Consider the following 19672-nt stretch of genomic DNA (forward strand, 5'->3'; position numbering starts at 1 on the left):
GAGGTGGTGGCCTCTGAGCTGAGGCTCCGGTATGAATAGCTGCTTGTCTAGTAGACAGGAAGGAGAGGGGCCCTCCAGGCAGGAAGGGCAGTGGGTACAAAGAGGTGTGGCACCCCCGATAGGCCCAGTACTCTGGGATTAGAGTGTAGGGTGCCCCGGAATGTGGGGACGGGCCGCTCTGAGGAGCCTCCATTGCCATGTCCAGGACTTGTACTCTGTCTGCTGTGCAGGGAAATGACTGGCTGCTGCAGGCAGTGGATGTTCTGGGGAAGCAGGTGGGCGTCATCAGAGGTCCAGGCAAGCGAGGAGGGTTCTGGGCTGGAAGGGAGAGGAGGGATGCGGCAGAGAGATGTAGGAGGCAGGACCAGGTATGACGGCAGGGTCCATTGGATTGGCAGGTGCGGGAGTCCCGATGAGTTTTCACCAGGTACTCACCGAGCGGCCCCTTGGAGCTAGGCGCTGGGAAGTCATGAACAACACAGAGTCCTGTGCTCTCACGCTTTGTAGATAGTGGTGGAAACAAGCAAACAAACCACACATAAACGTGTGGTTCCACAGTGACAGGTGCTGTCAAAGCTGACGTCCACCTGTGATCTGAAGGAAGGACCTAGGTGCGTAGATAGCAGAGGGGGAGGAGCAGGCAGCAGAAAGGACCTGAGTGGAGCATCGTGGCAGCCTGCAGCCTCCCTGTCGGGGCTGGTACCGATCCCAGGCCTGCGGTGCTTGTGGAGGGAGGGTGAGCAGGGGCCGGCAGAGGGCAGCGTGAAGCCCAGGGTGAGAAAGCCAGTCGGACATGGATATGTTGGGGGTGAAAGGCTATCAGGGTGGCCCTAGTTTCTGTCCCGGGCGTGGAAGATTCAGGAGCACGGGAAGGGAAGCAGAGGGTGTGCGGGGTACAGAGAACATCCTGAGAGGTGAGCAGGAGATGCCTGGGGCTCAGGGGAGGCTGGGGGCCCAGGATCTTGGGAACAGCTCTGGTGTGGACAGGGTCCCGCAGGGACGGTCAGTCCCTGCTCTCCAGGGCCTGCCTTCTAAGAGAAAGGACAGGTGCTCTGCTTCTGACCAGGCGCATTCTGTTCCTCCTGCAGAGCAGGAGGGCTGAGGGGCAGAAGGAGGGCAGAAGGGGAGGCGGGGAGGGCTCGCGGGGCCTCGGGACACAGCATGCCTTTCTCCGCCTGCAGCATCCATAACGGGGTGATCGCCGTCTTCCAGCGCAAGGGGCTGCCTGACCAGGAGCTTTTCAGCCTCAACGAAGGCGTCCGGTGAGTAGCCGTTCCATCCTGTCTTGTCCCAGGCCTGGGTCTGTGAGTGGCAGGAAGGGCTGTGCCAGGGTGGGAGGCCCCAGCCAGGTGCCCGGTCCACCAGCCACGCCCAGCGTTCCACCCCCGAGAGCCGAGGTCGGCAGTCACTTCTCTGTGGACCTTGATACTACGTGGCTTTAGGGCCTGATGGCCACCCTCACCCCTCCTGAGGACTTTTCAGGGGAAACAGGGTGGGACTTGGACTGTGGCTCAAGATAACACCCACATTCCCCACTGGTGTTGAGCATCAGGAAAGATATTCATTCTGTTAAAGAGGAAGGACCCACCTGCCTAATGACGGGAGTGTCATTCCAGGAAAAGCTGTTACTGCCAACGAACGCCCCTCATTTCCTGTGAATAGCTGAGGAATGAGCACTTGTGAAGGAGCCCCCGACGGACCGCCTTCCAGGAAATCTTCAAGGCCCCCTGTGTTAGTTCTGTGTTGTAGTGGAGGAGGCCAAAGCTCAGAGAGGTCAAGAGACTCACCCAGGGTCACACAGCTGCCACTTCTGTGCTGTTCCCCTCCCACCCCAGCCACACTACCCTGTCTCCGCACCGAAAGAATATCTGGGAAAAACAGACAGCAAACATTATCTGCTCAAGGCCGGAATAAAAGGGTAATTGGAACATGGGTCACCCCACTCCAGGAGGGCCCTTACAGATGGATAAACTGAGGCCCAGGGAGGGAAAGGAGCTGGTGAAGCCATGTGGAAAACAGGAGCTGGTTGCTTCTGCCAGGCTCAAGCTTTCCTCGAGCTCATCTGGCCACCTGGAGTGGGGGTCTCCCAGAAGCCACCGGGGTCTCAGTGGGATTCAGAAGTCACTGGGGGTCTCAGTGGGGCCCAGAAGAGCCCCCTTTTCCTAATATGCCTTTGCCTAGGGAAAAAGGAGTTTGTAGCAAACCTAAAGAATCTGCTGGATGTTTTAACAACCAAAAATAAGAAAAGGTTTCTAAATTCTGTTGTCCTTTCAATCTTCGTTGTGGAGGGTGCCGTCCAGCTTCAAGTTGTTGTCCTTTCAGTCTTAGTTGTGGAGGGCGCAGCTCAGCTCCAGGTCCAGTTGCCGTTGCTAGTTGCAGGGGGCACAGCCCACCATCCCTTGCGGGAGTCGAAACCGGCAACCTTGTGGTTGAGAGGACGCGCTCCAACCAACTGAGCCATCCGGAGCTCAGTGGCAGCTCAGCTCAAGGTGCTGTGTTCAATCTTAGTTGCAGGGGGCAGAACCCACCATCCCTTGCGGGACTCGAGGAATTGAACTGACAACCTTGTGGTTGAGAGCCCACTGGCCCATGTGGGAATCGAACCAGCAGCCTTCGGAGTTAGGAGCATGGAGCTCTAACCGCCTGAGCCACTGGGCCAGCCTAGATTTCTAAATTCTTGAACAAGGCACCAGGGACAGCCCTCCAGCAGTTTCTACACCCTTCCCCTCCAGCGGCATAAACAGCAGTGGTGATTGGCTCTCAGCTGCCTCCTCTCCACAGGGACTGTCACCCCAGACCACGGGTGTCTGTCCCCAGCCCTTGGGGACTGGCACAGAACAGGTGGCCTCCCTCAGAAGTATGTGCTGGGGATGCGGGTAGAGAGAAGCTGCACCCGGCACCAAGCCCCGGGACCTTTATCTAAGAAACAGATAGAGGTCAGGGTGACATGAGATGTGAAACTCCTGGCCACTTAGGTTATTTGGGGCAACTTTGTAGACAGTTCAAAATTAAATGCTGGGAAGCATTAAGTAATAATACCAGGGCCTTTCTATTGAAAGTTGTTCTGTGCCAGCCTGTGCCACAAGCTTTCCACACCTCAAGCTCTTCACGGCAGCTCTGAGGAGTGGGCCCTTTATCGTCTCATTTTACAGATGAAGAAACTGAGGCACAGAGAGGTTGTGGGTTGCTCGCGGTCATGGAACTAGTCAGTGGAGCTGGGACTCAGACCCCTTACTATAGAGCCTGTGGGTCCTTAGGCTGCCCCCTGCCCAGCCCCCCACCCCCGCTCTTTTCCATCATGTGGCCACACTAAATTAAGGGAATTTAATTGTGCATTAAATCCATAATTGGTCATTAGCTTCGATCCCATGAGAGCCTTGTGACCGGAGCCATCGATTGCCCTCGGCTCTCGAGGCTGTTAGTGAGATTGGAGGGAGTGGGGTCCCTCGGCTGTGCCGGGTCCGGCATGGGTAGGGCCGGGGTGGTGAATCATAATAAGTCTTGATGTCTGGTCTTCATTCCCCCGCCCATTTTATATGTATATGTATTTTTTGAGCTATAATTCACTCTTAAAATGTACAGTTCAGTGTTTTTAGTATACGCGTATCCACAAGGTTGTATAGCCATCACCCTATTTAATTCAGAACATTTCCATCACCCCCCAAAAAAGCTCATCCCCTTTAGCAGTCACTCCCCATTACCTTCTCCCCCAACTTCTGGCAAATACCAGTCAACTTTCTGTCTTTATGGATCAGTCTGTTCTGCATAACTTATATCAATGGAACCGGTGTGTACGTGGGCCTTTCGTGACTGGCTTCTTTCACTGAACATGATGCTTTCAAGGACCGTTCCTCTTTATTGCTGAATAATGTTCCATTGTGTGAAAAACACACCGTTTTGTTTACCCATTCGCCTGTTGATGGACGTTTGGGTTGTTCCCACCCTTTGGCTTTTATGAGTAGTGCTGCTGTGACATCCGTGTACAGAATTTTGTGAGGACCTGTGTTTTCATTCCTCTGGGGTCTGTACCTGGGAGGGAATGGCTGGGTCATACTACAACTCTCCAGGTAACTCTTGGAGGAACCGCCCAGCTGTTTCTCACAGCGTCTGTACCATTTTACATCCCCTCTCGCTGTGTACGAGGACTCAGTTCCCCACCTTCTCACCAGTACTTGTTGTTTTCCGCTTTTTGATTCTAACTACTAGTGGGTGTGAAGTGCCATCTGGTGGTTTTTGATTTGCATTTCCCTGATGACTAATGATTGAGCACATGAAAACGTGCTTATTCGCCATTTTTCTGTTTTGGGAGGAGTGTCTGGTTCACCTCCTGTGCCCGTTTTGTCATCGGGCTCTTTGTGTTTTTATTGTTGAGATGTAAGAGTTCTTTATATATTCTGGATCGAGGCCACTGCCAGATGCTGATTTCAGCACATCTTTTCTCCCATTCCATGAGTTGTCTTCGCTTTCTTGATAATGTCCTTGGAAGCACAGAAGTTTAACTGTCAGGACATTTCATCTGTTGATCTTGTCCTCTTTCTTGCCCCGTTCCTTTGACCACCTTTCTTCTCAGGTGTACAAGTGGACACACGTGCATAGTCGTTTTTCCAGACAAAGAAAAGCCTTACAGAATAAGTCACTCTGGGTCTCAGGACCCAGACCTTTTTACCCGGATGATGTCATGGGGCATTGCTACTGAAGGACCCATCATCTGTCCCACCATCTTAAACAGAATCGAGCCCCAGGTCGCCTGGTTTTGCTCAGCTCTGAAAGGCCACCTGCCCCGTGTTTGGTGGCCCCGGCTGCTCCGTGTTCTGCATTCTCACGCCCACCCTGTCCCCACAGGCGTCTGTCTGGGGCGGCCTGTCTCCCAGCACTCTAACAGCTACTGTCTGCCTTGGGCTGTGAGAATCTTGTGAGTCCTGAGGGCCATGCGGGAGCTCGGCCGCCTGCTCTGGTCCTGAGGCCCCTTCTGCTTCCTCCTGGGCTCCTGGCCCAGACACAGATTATCCAGCCCTGCCCCAGCTCCAGGGCTAGGTCCTGCCAGCCCTGCCACTCCCAGGAACCAGCAGCCCCTCTGGACAGGGCAGCCAGGGCCTCTGCCTTCTGACCCTTCAGCCCTTGCCTGTCGCTTTCCCCTCAGTGACAGCCAGGTTGTTCCCCCCACAACCCCTCCCGCGGGTGCTGTCCCTTTATTCGCACATGCACAGCTGCCTTGGGCCTCCCCTTGGAGTGTGGGTTCCCCTCCCCACAGGCAGCCCAGGCCAGGAAGCCTTCTGGGAGCCAGTCAGCAAGCCCCACTGGGCGCCTCATCACTTGCCCTCCTGGAGCCTCAGTTTCCACATCTGTGGAATGAACAGGTTCCCCTGTGCAGGGCTTTGGCTGGAGTTAGCCTGTGTGACCTCCTCTTCCCCTGCCTGGGACATCCGCTCTCACGGGCCAGGAAGGAGGGGATCCCAGGGCTCTGTCAGCTGCCAGATGAAATCCTAGAGAATTGGCGCAGAAACTCTTAGCAGTGGTGGAAGTCATCCATGCATTGCTAAGCTTTCATTAGTGAGCACCTGCTGTATGCAGGCTTCATAGGTTGATGGGAAGCCCTTTGGCAGTATTCTCAGCCAAAGGCAGAGGGGCCCAAACTGGCCTCTCACCATCAGCCCTGTGGACAGCACAGATCTGAGGCGTCGACCATGCAGCTGCGCAGCCTCCGGTCTTCCAGAGTCGTGTCCACTCCCCACGTCAGCGGCTGGGAGAGCCGCTGGGCACAGCCAGTAGGGAGGATGCTCAGCCAGCAGTGGGGCGGAGTCACCCCTAGGTAGGGCTCCATTAGAACCACTCCTGTTTTCTAGCCCTAGTGAGCTGAGCGTCTGCTGGGCCGTGAAGGGGAGACCTTCCCTCCTTCCCTTCCTTCCTTAATCAGTGTTCACACTTGGACCCCCGAAACATGGGCAGGGGAGAGGGCGAGGAGGGCTTCACTGAGCACCTGTTAATATACCGAGGATCAACCGTGACCCCAGTGGAACCCTGAACACTCCGGCTCTACTCTCTTGAGCCACAGATGAGGGTGCCAGGACTCAGACAGCTTTGAGACTCGGGCAGGTGGCGGAGGGATGGAGCTGGGTCTTGGAGGCCCAGCCCGCCAGGCGTCTCCCCGAGAACATGTGAGACGCTTATGGGCCTCACTTTCTCTCTTTCCCTGGGGACCCTTCAGCTTCCTCTTCTGTGAAATGGGGGTGAGGGCGTGTGCTGATGAGCCTCAGCTTTGGGCCACGAAGCGTGTGGCCATCCAGCCCCTAGTAGGGCTGGGACAGGTGGACGTGCCCGCCGCTCATGTTGGCTGAGCAGATGGGTGCCCCGCTGCCAAGGTAGCCCCCAGCCCAGTACTCGGGCCCCGTCACCGGCACCATGTAGTCTCTGACTCCCGCCCTCCCTCACTGTCGTCACCCCTTCCACCCACAGGCAGCTGCTGAAGACGGAGCTGGGGTCCTTCTTCACAGAGTATCTGCAGGTAGGTGGTGTTGCCCTCCAGCCAGGGTGGGAATGCTTCCTGTGCTGGCCAAAGGGCTGGGGCTCACCTACTATCAATGGACATATGGAGCACTAGATTCCAAGGACTCGGCTGCACCGTGACTCAGTTTCCCTACCTAGCCACCGCGGAGTTTTGTGAAGATTAAATGATAAGATCCAGGTGAAGTCCTCATGTTGTGTCTGGCACCTGGGTGGTTTTACTAGTCGCCCGCCTTCTCCTGGAATGTCAGTGCAGGCCCCCAGAAGTCTCTGTGTGGGCCGTCTCTGCCAGGCCTGGTGCCCTGAGCCACATGGTGTCAGCATCCTTGAGCCCCCCCCCTCCAGGTGCGGCAGCACTTGACATTCCTGGCACCCCATGTGGCCGCAGGCCTTCAGAGTCGGTGAGCACGTAGGAGTCTAGAGCTCAGGAGGTGAGAGGACCTGCCGAGGTCACACAGCCAGGAAGGGGTGGTGTGGGGACGTTCTCCTGCAGGCTCAGAGCCAGGTGCCTGGGCTGCCTGGAGAGGGGTGAGGACCCATGGTTTGCGGGTTGGCTGTTTAGCATCTTCATCGAGGTATAATTCACGTGCCACGCAGTGCCCCCCTTTAAAGTATACAATTCAGTGGTTTTAGTATATTCACAAAGTTGTGTAGCTATCACCACTATCTAATTCCAGAATGTTTTCATCACCCCAAAAAGAAACCCTACATTTATAAGCAGCCCCCATTCTCCTCTCTCTAGCCCCTGGCACCCACCAACCTGCCTTCTGTGTTCCTGTTCCGGGCGTTTCATATACTAGGTGAACACGTACAATGTGTGGCCTCTGTGTCTGGCTTCTTCGCTGAGCACGGTGTTTTCGAGGTTCATCCATGATGTAGCGTGTGTCGGTGCTTCACTCCTTTTTGCAGCTGAATAGTATTCCATTGTCTGGATGCATCCTGTGTTGTTCGCCCATTTGTCCGTGGGTAGGCACTGGGTTGTGTCCACCTCTGGCTGTTGTGAATGGTGCTGACACCACATGGTGTCATTCTGGGCCGATGCCCAGGGCAGCGTGTACGAGGCCTGTGGTTTAAGCCTCGTGTTAGTGATGGGTGTTCACAGACCAGGCCCCCCCTTGCTTGGACTCTGCGGGGCCTGCCTGCCAGGACCCTCATGGGGCAATGACAGCGTCTCTGTGTGTACCTTTCAGAACCAGCTGCTGACGAAAGGCATGGTGATCCTAAGGGACAAGATCCGCTTCTACGAGGGTGAGTGGCCGCACTGCTTGCTGGCATGGCTGCTGGGCATTGGTGCCAGTGCCATACATGGTGGTGCCACAGGGGTGCCCTTGGGAGCCCTGGCACTGCCAGCCTTGCCTGGGCCCCAGGGTTCTGGGTGAGTGATCTATCTTGATTGGGAGGATTTAGAAGGAGCAGAAATGATGCCTCAGGGCAGCAGGGCCGAGATCGGACCTCGTTGGGGAGAGCATCTGCCCCCCACTTGCTAGAGCCCAGGACGGCCGAGAGATGTCAGAGAGAAGGCCCCTGCGTCGCACTACTGCCCGCAGCAGCCGGGGGGACCCCTGTCAGGATCTTTGAGGACTGGAGGGGAACTGGTTTAGGGCAGAGGTTGCCCTGATCCTCCAGAAGGAAGAGGCCGGAGCAGGGAGCTGCCACCTGGGTGGAAGCAGCTGATGTGGGTTCCCTGCCCGGCATTAGGTGGGTTTTCTTCTTTCATGCTCAGACCCACTCAGTGAGCCTTTCGGGTCATTATTCCCATTTCACAGCTGGGGAGCGGTGCACTGATGATGGGTGACTTATCCATGGCCACACTGCCAGTAGGGCAGCCTGACTCCAGAGTGCATACCCTTTGCCCTCTCGGGGCCCTGTGAGTCCCAGCTGGCCGCTCTGCCCGGCTCGGGCGTCAGCAGGTAGGGGAGGGCAGTCATCAACGCCGTCTCTATTCCAGGCCCTGAGTCTTAGCAGGACGTGCCAGGTCCCAACACCCTCAGGCTCCCCGTGTCCATGGGCCCTGGGGTGACGACCGAAGTGTGTGCCTCCCTGCAGGAGCGAATTGGTGTAGAGAGATTAAATTATAGGAGGACCCTTTGCTAAGGGCCTACTGTGTGCCGAGTTCAGGTTCCATGAATATTTGTTGAGTGCCTACTATGCACTGGGCACATGCTTACTCTGCTAGACTCTGTCCTGATTTTGCTGATTCACTGGATTCCCCAACAACCCTGTGAAGGAGGTGCCACTGAACACATAGGGAAACCGAGGCACGAAAGAGGTCAGTAACTTGCCCAGGCCACGTGGTTGCTACATGGCAGTCTGGCTCCTGAGCCCACACTCTTCTCTCTGCTGCTCCAGCTCCCTTCTCGAGTCCTCACACTGACCCTGGAAGGAAGGGGTGTTAGCCCGTTTCACAGAGGAGGAGACTAAGGCCTGGTGGCCTGGCATACTCTCGGAGCAGTGTGTCCCCTCTTCTGCACCTCCTCTGTGCATATCATATGGAAGCTGCTGAGGCAGGAGCCTCAGAAGTGCCATGAGAACCTCACATGTTGGAGGTCGGGAGGCACAGGCCACTGGGGATTCTGTCGCCAGCTTCCTGGGGGAGGCAGCACCTCAGCCGACAGGACACAGCAGTGAGGACTTGGCACCTGGCGGAGACACCCTCCTACGCCCCTCTCCTGATTCGGCTCATTCCAGCAGTGCCTGCACCTCCCACCAGCTCCAGCCCAGGGCATCTGGGATCATCGGAGAAGAGGAGCTTTGTGTGGCTTGCTGGAGTCCTTCCCACAGCGGCCGTGTCCACCAGGCTACCCAGCAGGGAGTGGCAGCCCCGTCCAACCTCCCCAGGCCTCAAGGACAGACCCAGAGCCCCAGGCCGGAGGCCAGAGGGCCTGGTGTCCAGTTCTCACCCAGCCACAGACGCGTCATTTCCCTCTGGCCTCAGTGTCCCCACCTTACCACTATGGGATTGGACAGGCTCCATCCATGTGCTCACTATGTGTCAGGCCCCCAGTGGCCTCTGGGGACCTGGAAATGGAGGAGACCATACCCAGGAGGAGCTCACAGCTAGTTGGGGACACAGACATGGACCAGATAGTGAAAGTCCAATGCTGAATGTCAAGGTAAAGGGAGGCCCTGAGAAGAGTAGATTGGTTCCACATTGGCAGTCCAGGAGGGCTGCATGGAGACAGTGGCCTTTGAGTGGGGCCTAAAAGTGAGGTCTGTTCAGGAAGATGTCTGGCCCCCTTCAGCCCATGCAGTGGGAATAGTAACTGACCCCACATCCTGGGGGCAGCCTCAGAGCCTTGCCCTTCTGCCTGCCACCCCAGTTTGGGTCCCAGGGAGAGCTCTTGCTTGAGACTGCTGCCTGTAGCCAACCATGTCCTCACCTGTGCCTCTGCTGGGGTTGCGGGCTGGTGGCCCCCTGTGGGGTGATCCCAGGCCCTTGCCGCCTGCCCCCTCTCCAGCCTCTGTGGAGGTCTTGGGCCTTGGTCCCTAAGCAGAGCAATTCCTGGAAATGGGAAGCATGGAGGCCAGCCTGGTCCTCCCTTGGACCACATCCGACATGGTTGGTGGTCTCAGCACAACAGCTGACAGGAGTGAGCTCCCGCTGCAGCCAGGATAACCCCTCACTGGGGTCCCTGGGGTCTCCCCAAGGCAGACTGACACTTGAGCCAACATCAGCACTCTGAAAAGGAAGGCCAACCTACCCCCGGGGGAGAACCAGCTCCGGGCTGCAGCCAGCACCTGTGTCCTGCTGAGTATCGGCAGGGACACGGCTCACACGTCATCTCACACGTCATCGTGCCAACAGCCGGCACTTGAACACCTGCTCTGTGGCATCTTTTAGCCCTGTGCATGTGGAATGGTAATTATGCCCATTTTACAGAGGACCACACTGAGGCTCAGAGTGCAGGACTTCTTGGGACCCCATAGCGAGGCTTCAACCCAGTGCCGCCTGACTGTCAACCCTGGCGCCTCCAGACCACAGCCCCCAATAGAGAGCCTGGCTAGCAGGTGAGGCCCCGCTTCCTGGCCTCAGTCAGCATGCGGCTCTGGCCAGACCTGGACTCCATGTTTTACAACATCTGCTTTCCGCTGCATTTCAGCCCCAGGAGCTGGAGAATGTCCTGTGCTCAGTGGACACTGGCCTGGCCCAAGCCCAGGGCCACCCCACAGCCAGCCCAGGGAACTGAGCAGCCTTTCTTCTTGCCGGCAACGGCAGGACCTGAAGGGACCTTTGTGTTCAGGCAGAGTCTCTCAGGCTGCAAGCACCCACCCGTCCTGCCACAGACCTAGGTATCGCCCCTGGGGAGGACCGGGAGCTGGCCACTTGGCAGGGAGCCCCAGTGCCAGCAGACAGGCCGAGCACCGAGGCCAGACCCCCTCACTGCTGGCTGGGTGGGACTGGGCCTCCTGGGGCCAGCCCTGCCAGGCTGCCCTCCCAGAGTCCTAGCACCTACATAGACCTGGGGGCTTTACAGGGTGGGGGGAGGGGCCCAGAGCCCAAGGAAAGTGAGGACAAAAGAGGCCAAGGCCGTTGTCCAGCCCCCTGTTCCCATGGTAACCTCCAGCAGTCAGGCATGAGCAGTGAAGAGGCCAGCATGGGACACTTTCCCCTCTTCACCCAGAGATACCCCCGTGCCCCGTCTTGCTCTTCTGCCGATTGCTAATCTGGCTACCAGGTGGAGGTCTTGGTGACACGTACCAGGGTCTGCTCATCCCAGCCCTAGCAGCCCTTCATCCCAACTCTGCTCTTTCCAGTGGAAGGGTTGAGGGATTAGCACTTTGTATTTCCCGGGGAAGCCCAGAGCCAGCTTGGGGGCACCTTGGCTGTCCCCATCCCCCAGGGACTGTCCACCTTGAGGATGGCACCATTCCTTCCCAGGGCCCGCAGAAGTACCTGCAGAGCTTGTCCAAATGCCTGCTTTCCACACCTACTTTCGTGGTTCACACACCAAGGATGTCAGTCAATCAGGCAAACCATCCTCCTAAATCAGCTTGGATAGCACTTCCTCCAGGAAGCCTTCCCTCCTGACTTCACCTTCTCCCCTCTCCTATGTGGGACATGTTGCTGCTGTCGGAGATGGTCTACCTGGCTCCCTAGGTCCCACCTCAGGCAGCCTGGGGTGGCAGGGACCCAAGCCCGAAAGACAGAGACAAAGATACCTGAACCTTGGAGGCTTAGTCTCTTCATCTGCCCAGTGAGGTCGCCTGTCACTGTCCTCCTAATTGCTGTTCAGTGTCCTGCTTCCCTACCATGTGATGGGACTGGGGCTCTTTGGGGCTCCACTGGGTCCCCTTTGTCAGGCTTGGCACAGTGTAGGTACTCTGTGAATGTCTGTCAGGTGGATAGACAGACTGGTACGTGCACAGAGGGAGAGCGGAGGGTGGATTCCTCCACTGCTTGGTGGGGTCGTTAGGTGAATCAGGTGAGAGGGCGTGAGCGGACGCTCCTGTTGGGGGCACACCTGTGCGAGTCTGGCACCTGTGTGGGCAGGCCCGGAAACTAATAGCCAGCACTCACCAGCCCTCTGCACCTGGCTCTGTTTAGTTGGGTGGGCCCTGTTACTGTCCTGTTTTATTAATGGGGAAACTGAGGCACAGGAAGGTTACGCAGTGGGTCCCAGGCCACAGAGCTGCCAAGGGCTCTGTGCCGTCGATCTCATGGGGGTGGGGCAGGCCGGCCTCCAGAGCCTGGCCCTCAGCTCCTGCGTTCTGCAGATGAGAAATGACTTCTGGAAGGGCGTGAAGGGTGTCGAGCCCATTTGGGATGGGCCGTGACAGCTTCCTGTTCCCACAGGACAGAAGCTGCTAGACTCGCTGGCAGAGACGTGGGATTTCTTCTTCAGTGACGTGCTGCCCACACTGCAGGCTATCTTCTACCCAGTGCAGGTGAGGTCCCTGCAGCCGTAGGACCCCTGGGCCACATTGACAGCCTTCCCTCGCCTCGCTCCGGACTGCTGTCACAGGCTGTCTACACCTGGGCACATCCCTGGGTCTCTCAGAACTTGTTTCCCACCCACAAGATGGAAATAACAGCTCTCTCCTAAGGGCTCTGTAAAGCTCTAAGCAGCACATAGTAGGGCATGCCCAGCACATAGTAGGGCCTCTGAGTATGACAGTAACCCTTTCCTTGCCTGAGGGTCAGTGGGTCCATTCCCCTGTCTGGCCCCAGAAGTGGGGTGTCTCACATGACACCAGCAGGTGGGGTGCACATTCTGTGTCTACAGGGCAAGGAGCCGTCGGTTCGCCAGCTGGCCCTGCTGCACTTCCGGAATACCATCACCCTCAGTGTGAAGCTGGAGGACGCGCTGGCCCGCACCCATGCCCGCGTGCCTCCCGCCATCGTGCAGATGCTGCTGATACTACAGGTGGGTGGGGCCTCAGGAGGCCGCTGCTTACCTGTGGCAGGGGCATCCGTGGGCGTGAGCCAGTCAGGTGCAGATGGTGTGTCTCGAGCCAGACTCCCCAGAAGCAGAGCCTGAGAGAAGGATTTGGGTCCATGTGACTTACCAACGGGGGTACCTGTGAGGGAGAGTGAAACAGGAAGGGGCAGGAGTTGGACAGAATTGTGGGTTTGGGAGAAGGCTGGCCTCAGCCTGGTCCCACGGGAGCCCAGGAGTGTGAACTGGACCAGAGTTGTTCTCGGGGGCAGGGTGCTAGGCCTTTACGCCCCTCGTCAGTCGGTCACTGGGGCTGTGGGCCGCCTCCCCCCACTCCGCACAGCGGTTCCAGACGTTTCCAATGCACATGGTTTTCATCCATGAGGGCAGCTGGGACCTATTGGCTGCCACACTCCCAGCAGTGGGGGGTAAGTGGCTCTCCCAAGATGGGATCTGATGGGCCACCAACAGCCACTACTGCAGACTGGGCCTTTCTGCAAACATCCTGAGCCCGGAGGCAAGCACAGCACTCTACATTTTGCTGGCTTATCTCACTGTCATAGGACCAGGGTAGGCACCGTCAGACCGCCCCATTTTATAGGCAGGGAAATAGAGTCCCTGCCAGGAGCTGCTAATCAGGCCAGGGTCCTGGCCTCACGCAGGTCTGACCAGCTCCAAAGCCTTGCTCATTGTTCTGAATCCCCCATGCACGTGGACATCCTGCTAAATTTGGGTCTGTGATATTGGTCCTGGGGCCAGAGTAGCCACTGAAGCTTCCAGAGCAAGGAAGGGGCCGATGAATGGGGAGGGTTGAAGGGTCGGGCTGCACTGGGTGGGAGCTGTGGTCATTCTGGAAACCACAAGGATGCCAGGCCGATTTGGAAGCTTTCAGGTCAGACCTGGCTGGGTTGAAGCTGGGGGCCTTGAGGGACTTTGTCTCTCAGCCTCTTTTCTCATCTGTGTGATGGAGTAAGACCACCTACCTGGCAGGGCAGGCTCACAGATAACGAGGAGAAACAGATATGAAGCCCCCCAGGTGCTCCTTCCTGATGGTAGGCAGCCAGGCGACGGGCCAAGGAGTAAGGAAGGGCCCACCTTGATCCCATGAGCAGGGGGGTGCTGCCCCCTAATGGCCACTCTGTCTCATGCAGTTTCCTGGGCTTGGCCCCATTGCCGGCGAGACTGTCCTGCTCCTAGTGGGTGCAACCCCCAGCCACAACCTTTTGCCGTTGCATCGCCCCCCCACACTTTGAATGACCTTATCCCAGCCCCTCTGTGAACTTGTCGCCACTGTTTTTGAGTCTCAAATGGATCTGAAGTCACAGCTGCTGGTCCGTGTTTTGAGGGCCTACTGTGTGCCCTGTGCTTCACCTGCAGAGTCACGGTTCCTTCTCCTGGGTCCCAAAAGCCGGGAAACAGCCATGCATCTCAGTGCATACAAATAAGGCATACCCCGGGCCCCCATTTCCTCACCGGACTTCATAAACAAATTCTGGGAATGAAACAGCATGAAGTTGGTGGAGTGACAAGTCAGCAATGTGTCCTCACCACCAGCGTCACTGTTGCTGGGGGCAAAAGACAGTTTCAGGAAAATCTGGAGTCCTTCACTTTCATCTGGATGATTTCCAGGGGCACCCATGGAATCCCACCCCTCCTTGTTCAAACAGCTGGATCCATGGGGTCTGTCGTGACGTCCCCCTGTCATTTCTGATCATTGTAATCTATGTTTTCTCTTTTTTTGTTGTTTTCTGTCTAGAGGCTTACTGATTTTATTGATCTTTTCAAAGAGCCAGGTTTTGATTCCTCTGTTGATTCCTGTTTTCAATTTCATTGATTTCTGCTCTGATAGTTATTTTTTCTGCTCGCTTCAGACTTCATTTGTTCTTCTTTTTATAGCTCCTACGGTGAAAGCTTAAATGATTGATTTTAGATCTTTTTCTCTTCTAATATAGCCATTCAGTGCTATAAATTTCCCTCTAAGCACTGCTTTCAATGCATTTCATAAATTAAGATGTTAGATTTTCGTTTTCATTTATTTCAAAATCTTTAAAAATTTCTTGAGAATTTTACTTTGACTCGTTATTTAGAAGTGAATTGTTTAATCTCCATGTATTTGGGGATTTTCTGGATGTCTTTCTGTTACTGGTTCCTGGTTCAATTCCACTGTGGACTGAGAGCAGACATTGTATGGTTTCTTTCCTTTTTTTGTTTTTAATTTGTTAAGGTGTGTTTTACTGCCCAGAATGTGGCATATCTTGGCAAATGTTCCCTATGAGCCTGAGAATGTGTGTTCTTCCATTGTTGGGTGAAGTAGTCGATGGCTGTCAATTGTATCAGCTGATTGATGGTGTTGTTGAGTTCAACTGTGTCCCTACTGATTTTCTCCCTGCTGGATCTCTCTGCTTCTCAGAGGGGTGTTCAAGTCTCCCACTATGACAGTGGATTTGTGTTTCTCCTTGTAGTCATGTCAGTTTTTATCTCATGCAGTTTGGTGCTCCGTTGTTAGGGCGTGCATGCTAAGGATTGTTGTGGCGCCTTGGAGAATTGGCCCCTTTATCATTATGGAGTGACATTTATCCTTGTTACTTTCCTTGGTCTGGAGTCTGCCCTGTCTGAAATTAACATAGCGACGACTTTTGCTGTTTTCTGGTCAGTGGTAGCCTGACACAGCTTTCTCCACCTCTTTCCTTGTAATCTACATGTATCTTTATAGCTTAAGTGGATTTCTTGTAGGCAGCATAGAGTTGGGTTCTCTTGCTGTCTTGAACTGCTGTTGAACACTAACTTGAGTGTCTCTTCACCCTTAACCAACTCGCAGCCCCTTGAGAAGTGATGTCTGTCATTCATTCATTCATTCATACATCACTCATTCAGCAAGCACTCAATAAAAGCCTGCTGAGTGCTGGCCCTCTGCCAGGGGTGCTGGGGACACAGTTTGATCAGCAAGACCAAGGCCGTCCTTGTGGACAGCTTCATTCCTGAGGCTTTGACTTGAACGAAACTGGAGGAAGCAGAGAGCATGCAGAGCTCTCCGAGTCCCTGTTAGGGAGGAACTGGACGAGACCTGGCAGGAGAAGGAGCATGGAGCACGGGAGAGAGAGGGGCGGCTGCCAGGTGGGCAGGCCCTGACTGCCCATCTTGGATGTGGACCCTGGCCTGGCCCCGTGGGGCAGCCTTTCCTGCCGACAGCGCTCCATGGGGTGAGGGCCCGAGGGCAGCGACCAGGTGCATTTCCCTGCAGGACTTGCCAGAGCCTCCAGGAAGCCAGTGTGCGGGGCACTCTCCTGAGGGGCAGGGTGCCCAACCTCACTTGGCCACAGGGTCCTTTTCCAGAGCACCGTGGTCTCCCAGGCCCACAGCTGCTGTGCACAGCGGGCAGCCATGGAGGGTGTCAATGCAGGAGAGGGACTCGGAGGCTCCAGCTTGAGAGAAGGCTGGGAAGAGAGCCTTGGTGGACACTGTCCTGGGGGCCAGGGTCCCATGGGAATGGGAGGGGGGATGGGGCATCTGTGGCGCCTCTGAGCTAAGCCTGCTGGGTAAGGGAAACGGAATAGACTGTGCTCTGACCCTCCCTCCCTCTCGCAGGGCGTGCATGAGTCCCGCGGCGTGACCAAGGACTACCTACGGCTGGAGATGCTGATCCAGAAGGTGGTGTCACCCTACCTGGGCACCTACGGCCTCTACTCCAGTGAGGGCCCCTTCACACACTCCTGCATCCTGGGTAGGGGTCTCCTGGGCCTTGGGTGGGAGGGGGTGACCACTGGGCCCATCCATCTCTGCCCAGGGGCCCAGGCCTCCCAGTGAATAGGCCATGTCTGGGCTGGGCCCTGGACACACACAGATGGGTCACCTGGGGTCCCTCCTTCAAGGGCTGAGGGGGACCCAGCGGGCAGGCACCATACGTGGTGATTGACGACTCCCCTGAAAGCTCAGCACAGCCTGTGTCCCCGAGGAGGGCAGGAGTTGCCCAGGCAGAGGACACAGCACGTGCCACAGCACCAACAGTCCTGGCTCGTTTGGGGACTCAGGAGAGAGACGAGGTTGGGGGATGGGCATCCTGGGGCTGCCGGGCGTGTCCGCACACGCCGGCCACGTTAGTTCTTTAGTGGACGGCCCATTGGTTCATTCGGCGATGTAAACTGAGCACCTCCTGTGCACCAGCCTGTTCTTGGTCCTGGGGGTTTAGTACAGACCAAGCCCCACCCTCAGGTTCTTGTCTGCCAGGGGAGGCAGCCCAGTGAGTGCACAGTCCCCAGATAAGTCCCTAAGGTGACCTGTGCCCAGGTGACAGGGCTGTGGTCCGGGAGCTCAGAGAAGGCCAGACTGGGAGGTGATTGCCAAGCTGAAGGACCAAAAAGAGTCCGGCCTGGGAAGAATCGCAGGAAGGGCGTCCCAGACGGAGTGGACCGCAGGGCAAGAGCCACTCAAGAGTGTCCCACCCACCTGCTGGGGTAAAATCCGCCTGCCTGGCATGTCTCAGCTCGGGTGGGGCCTTGGCAGCTGGAGGACTTGGAGATGCCCAGGCTCCAAGCGACCCCGGATGACGGTTAAGTGAGGAGGATTCCCAGGCAAGGCCCAAGCCGCTCACCACGCTCAACCCTGCCACCTGGTGGTCACTGTGGAACTGCATGGTCCTGAGTGGGAGCCTGAAACTTGCCCCCATGCAGCCTCTGCCACCACTTCCATCCTCTCCCGCCCTCCAGGGGCTTCCCCCACATGGAGAATAAAACCCCAGCCCTGACCTCATTTGGAAGGACCCCTTGTTATCTGTCCCCTTTGTGGCACTTACCACTACCTGTCCTGTGGCCCACCCACGTGGGTTTGTCATCCCCACCGCACACACACTAGGACATCGGCTCTGAGGACCGGGCCGTGTCTGCCCAAGAAAGTGCAGGCACATAGCAAGTGTTAAGACTTGTTGACTTTCCACAGGTGGGGAGACGGGCATGTTCACAGGTCACTGGCAAGGTGCACACTTGGACGCCGGGCAGTTGCCTTGAGCGCCTCCAGCCCCCACCTGTCCAGGCTGAGAAGCTGGGACTGAGGAGACGAGGGTGGGAACTTGCACCCCTCCCCCCGCTGGGCCAAGCCGCCCCAGGAGGCGTGTGGTGGGGCTGGGCCCAGGATCCGTACCAGTCGGGCCTTTTCCGTAGCTGCCCCTTCATGCAGAGCTGGGTGCACAGTAGGTGCTCCCAGTAGGTGCTGCCTGGCATCAGGCTGAAGGAAGGGCCTGGGACACCCAGGCACCGAGGTCAGCCGAGTGGCCGCCCGTCCGTGCCCCCGGCCTTGGTTGCCTGACGCTTCTTGTCTCTGCAGAGAAGCACCTCCTGCGCCGCTCCCGCTCGGGGGACATCCTGGCCAAGAACCCAGTGGTACGTTCCAAAAGCTACAACACGCCGCTGCTGAACCCCGTGGTGGAGCACGAGGCCGAAGGCACGGCGGCCGGAGGCACGGGCATCCGCAGGCACTCCGTCTCCGAGATGACGTCCTGCCCCGACCCCCAAGGCTTCACCGACGCGCCCAGCCAGGGCCCCACGGGGGACTTCAGAGCCTCCCCAGGTCCCCAGTCGGGGCCCTGCCCCAGCAGACTGTACCCCCCGACGCAGCCCCTGGAGCCTGGCCCGGGCCTGGCCCACAGCTCCCCACCCTCCTCCAGCCCCGAGAACCTAGTGGACCAGGTCCTGGAATCCGTGGACTCGGATTCCGAAGGCATCTTCATTGACTTTGGCCGTCGCAGTGGCTCTGGTGCCTCGGAGTCTGAGGGGCTCGGGGGCCGGCAGAGCATCGTGTGAGGGCCTCGCGTTCGGACTGAGCCCGCGTGTGTGCTGTGCCTGTGCTGTGTGCGTGTGAACGAGCGAGCGAGAGTTTTTTACTCTGTCCCGTCCCCGGTCAGCCTTGGCCACTTTGGCATTGCCCTCTTCGTTGTAAAACCATCGATGCCCCGGCCCAGCACCGCTCCATTCTGGGGTGTCTGTGCTGGAGGTGTCACCTGCCTCACGAGGTCAGCAGGTGCACTGGTCAACCTCATGTGCGTGAAACGGGCATCACTACTCCCTCCACCGCCCCAGCCTGCCCCAACCCTCCCACATCTACACCCACAGAGACTGTGAATGTGGTGGCATGGCCAGGTCCCCAGAATGACCCCCAGAGCCACAGGGGTTGGTAGCAGACCTGCCTGCCCCGTCCCCACTCACCTCAGGCCATAGTTTGTCCTGCAGGTGACTCCTCCGAACAGCCTGCCTTCACTCTGCCAAGGGTGGTCATGGGCACGAAGAAGGTGGAATAAAACTTGTCTGCCCTGTTTCCGAGCTCGTGTCATGTCGGACCCCACAGCTATCCTACCAGGGTCCTCGCCCTCAGAGACTTTACCTGGACCTCCACTCTCCGCTCCTGAAGGGACAGGCTCCTATTGTCCAGTTTCTTTGTCTCATCCTGACAGAGGGGCACGGAGGCTCCAGAGGGAGGAGCTGGAAACTCCAACAGCCTGTCAGGAGCCCCTGGAACCCTGTGCAGGGGGAGTCTGGCCCCTGCCTTTGTCCCCAGCAGAAGCACTGGAGCCTGGAAGGGAGGCAGGACCTGTTTGAAAACCCCTGCCACCCCATGGGGAAGGGATGGGTGACACCTGCTTACCACCCCTGCAGCTGTGTGACTCCCAGACAGGTAACCTTCTTCAGCTCTGGGCTCCAGTTTCTGAAGCTTGCTGTGGGAAGGCTCACTGGCTTGTCCCCACGGTGGCATTGGTGCATTTGCCAAGAGCAAAACTATTCAGTCTTATCCCTCAGGCACACATTCCC

At 57.2% G+C, this 19672-nt stretch overlaps 1 protein-coding gene across 7 annotated transcripts in view; it reads left to right on the top strand.

Annotated features, from left to right (window-relative positions):
• Positions 1-19183, top strand: part of PRR5 (proline rich 5) — a 56082-nt gene extending 36899 nt beyond the window's left edge. For 6 of the 7 annotated variants that reach the window (XM_074326532.1, XM_019739255.2, XM_019739254.2 and 3 more), the window contains 7 exons: positions 1182-1262; positions 6454-6502; positions 7692-7749; positions 12296-12387; positions 12726-12866; positions 16464-16599; positions 18195-19183. In XM_074326532.1, the coding sequence (XP_074182633.1) occupies positions 1182-1262; positions 6454-6502; positions 7692-7749; positions 12296-12387; positions 12726-12866; positions 16464-16599; positions 18195-18670 (1033 nt within the window). In that variant the 3' untranslated portion in view covers positions 18671-19183. Of the gene's footprint in view, positions 1-1181; positions 1263-1616; positions 1919-6453; positions 6503-7691; positions 7750-12295; positions 12388-12725; positions 12867-16463; positions 16600-18194 lie in introns of all 7 variants that reach the window. The other variant, XM_074326534.1, reaches the window with a different exon arrangement.
• Positions 19184-19672: the final 489 nt, after the last annotated feature.

The sequence above is a fragment of the Rhinolophus sinicus genome, linkage group LG02 (genome assembly GCF_036562045.2).
Source record: "Rhinolophus sinicus isolate RSC01 linkage group LG02, ASM3656204v1, whole genome shotgun sequence".
Taxonomy (NCBI): domain Eukaryota; kingdom Metazoa; phylum Chordata; class Mammalia; order Chiroptera; family Rhinolophidae; genus Rhinolophus; species Rhinolophus sinicus.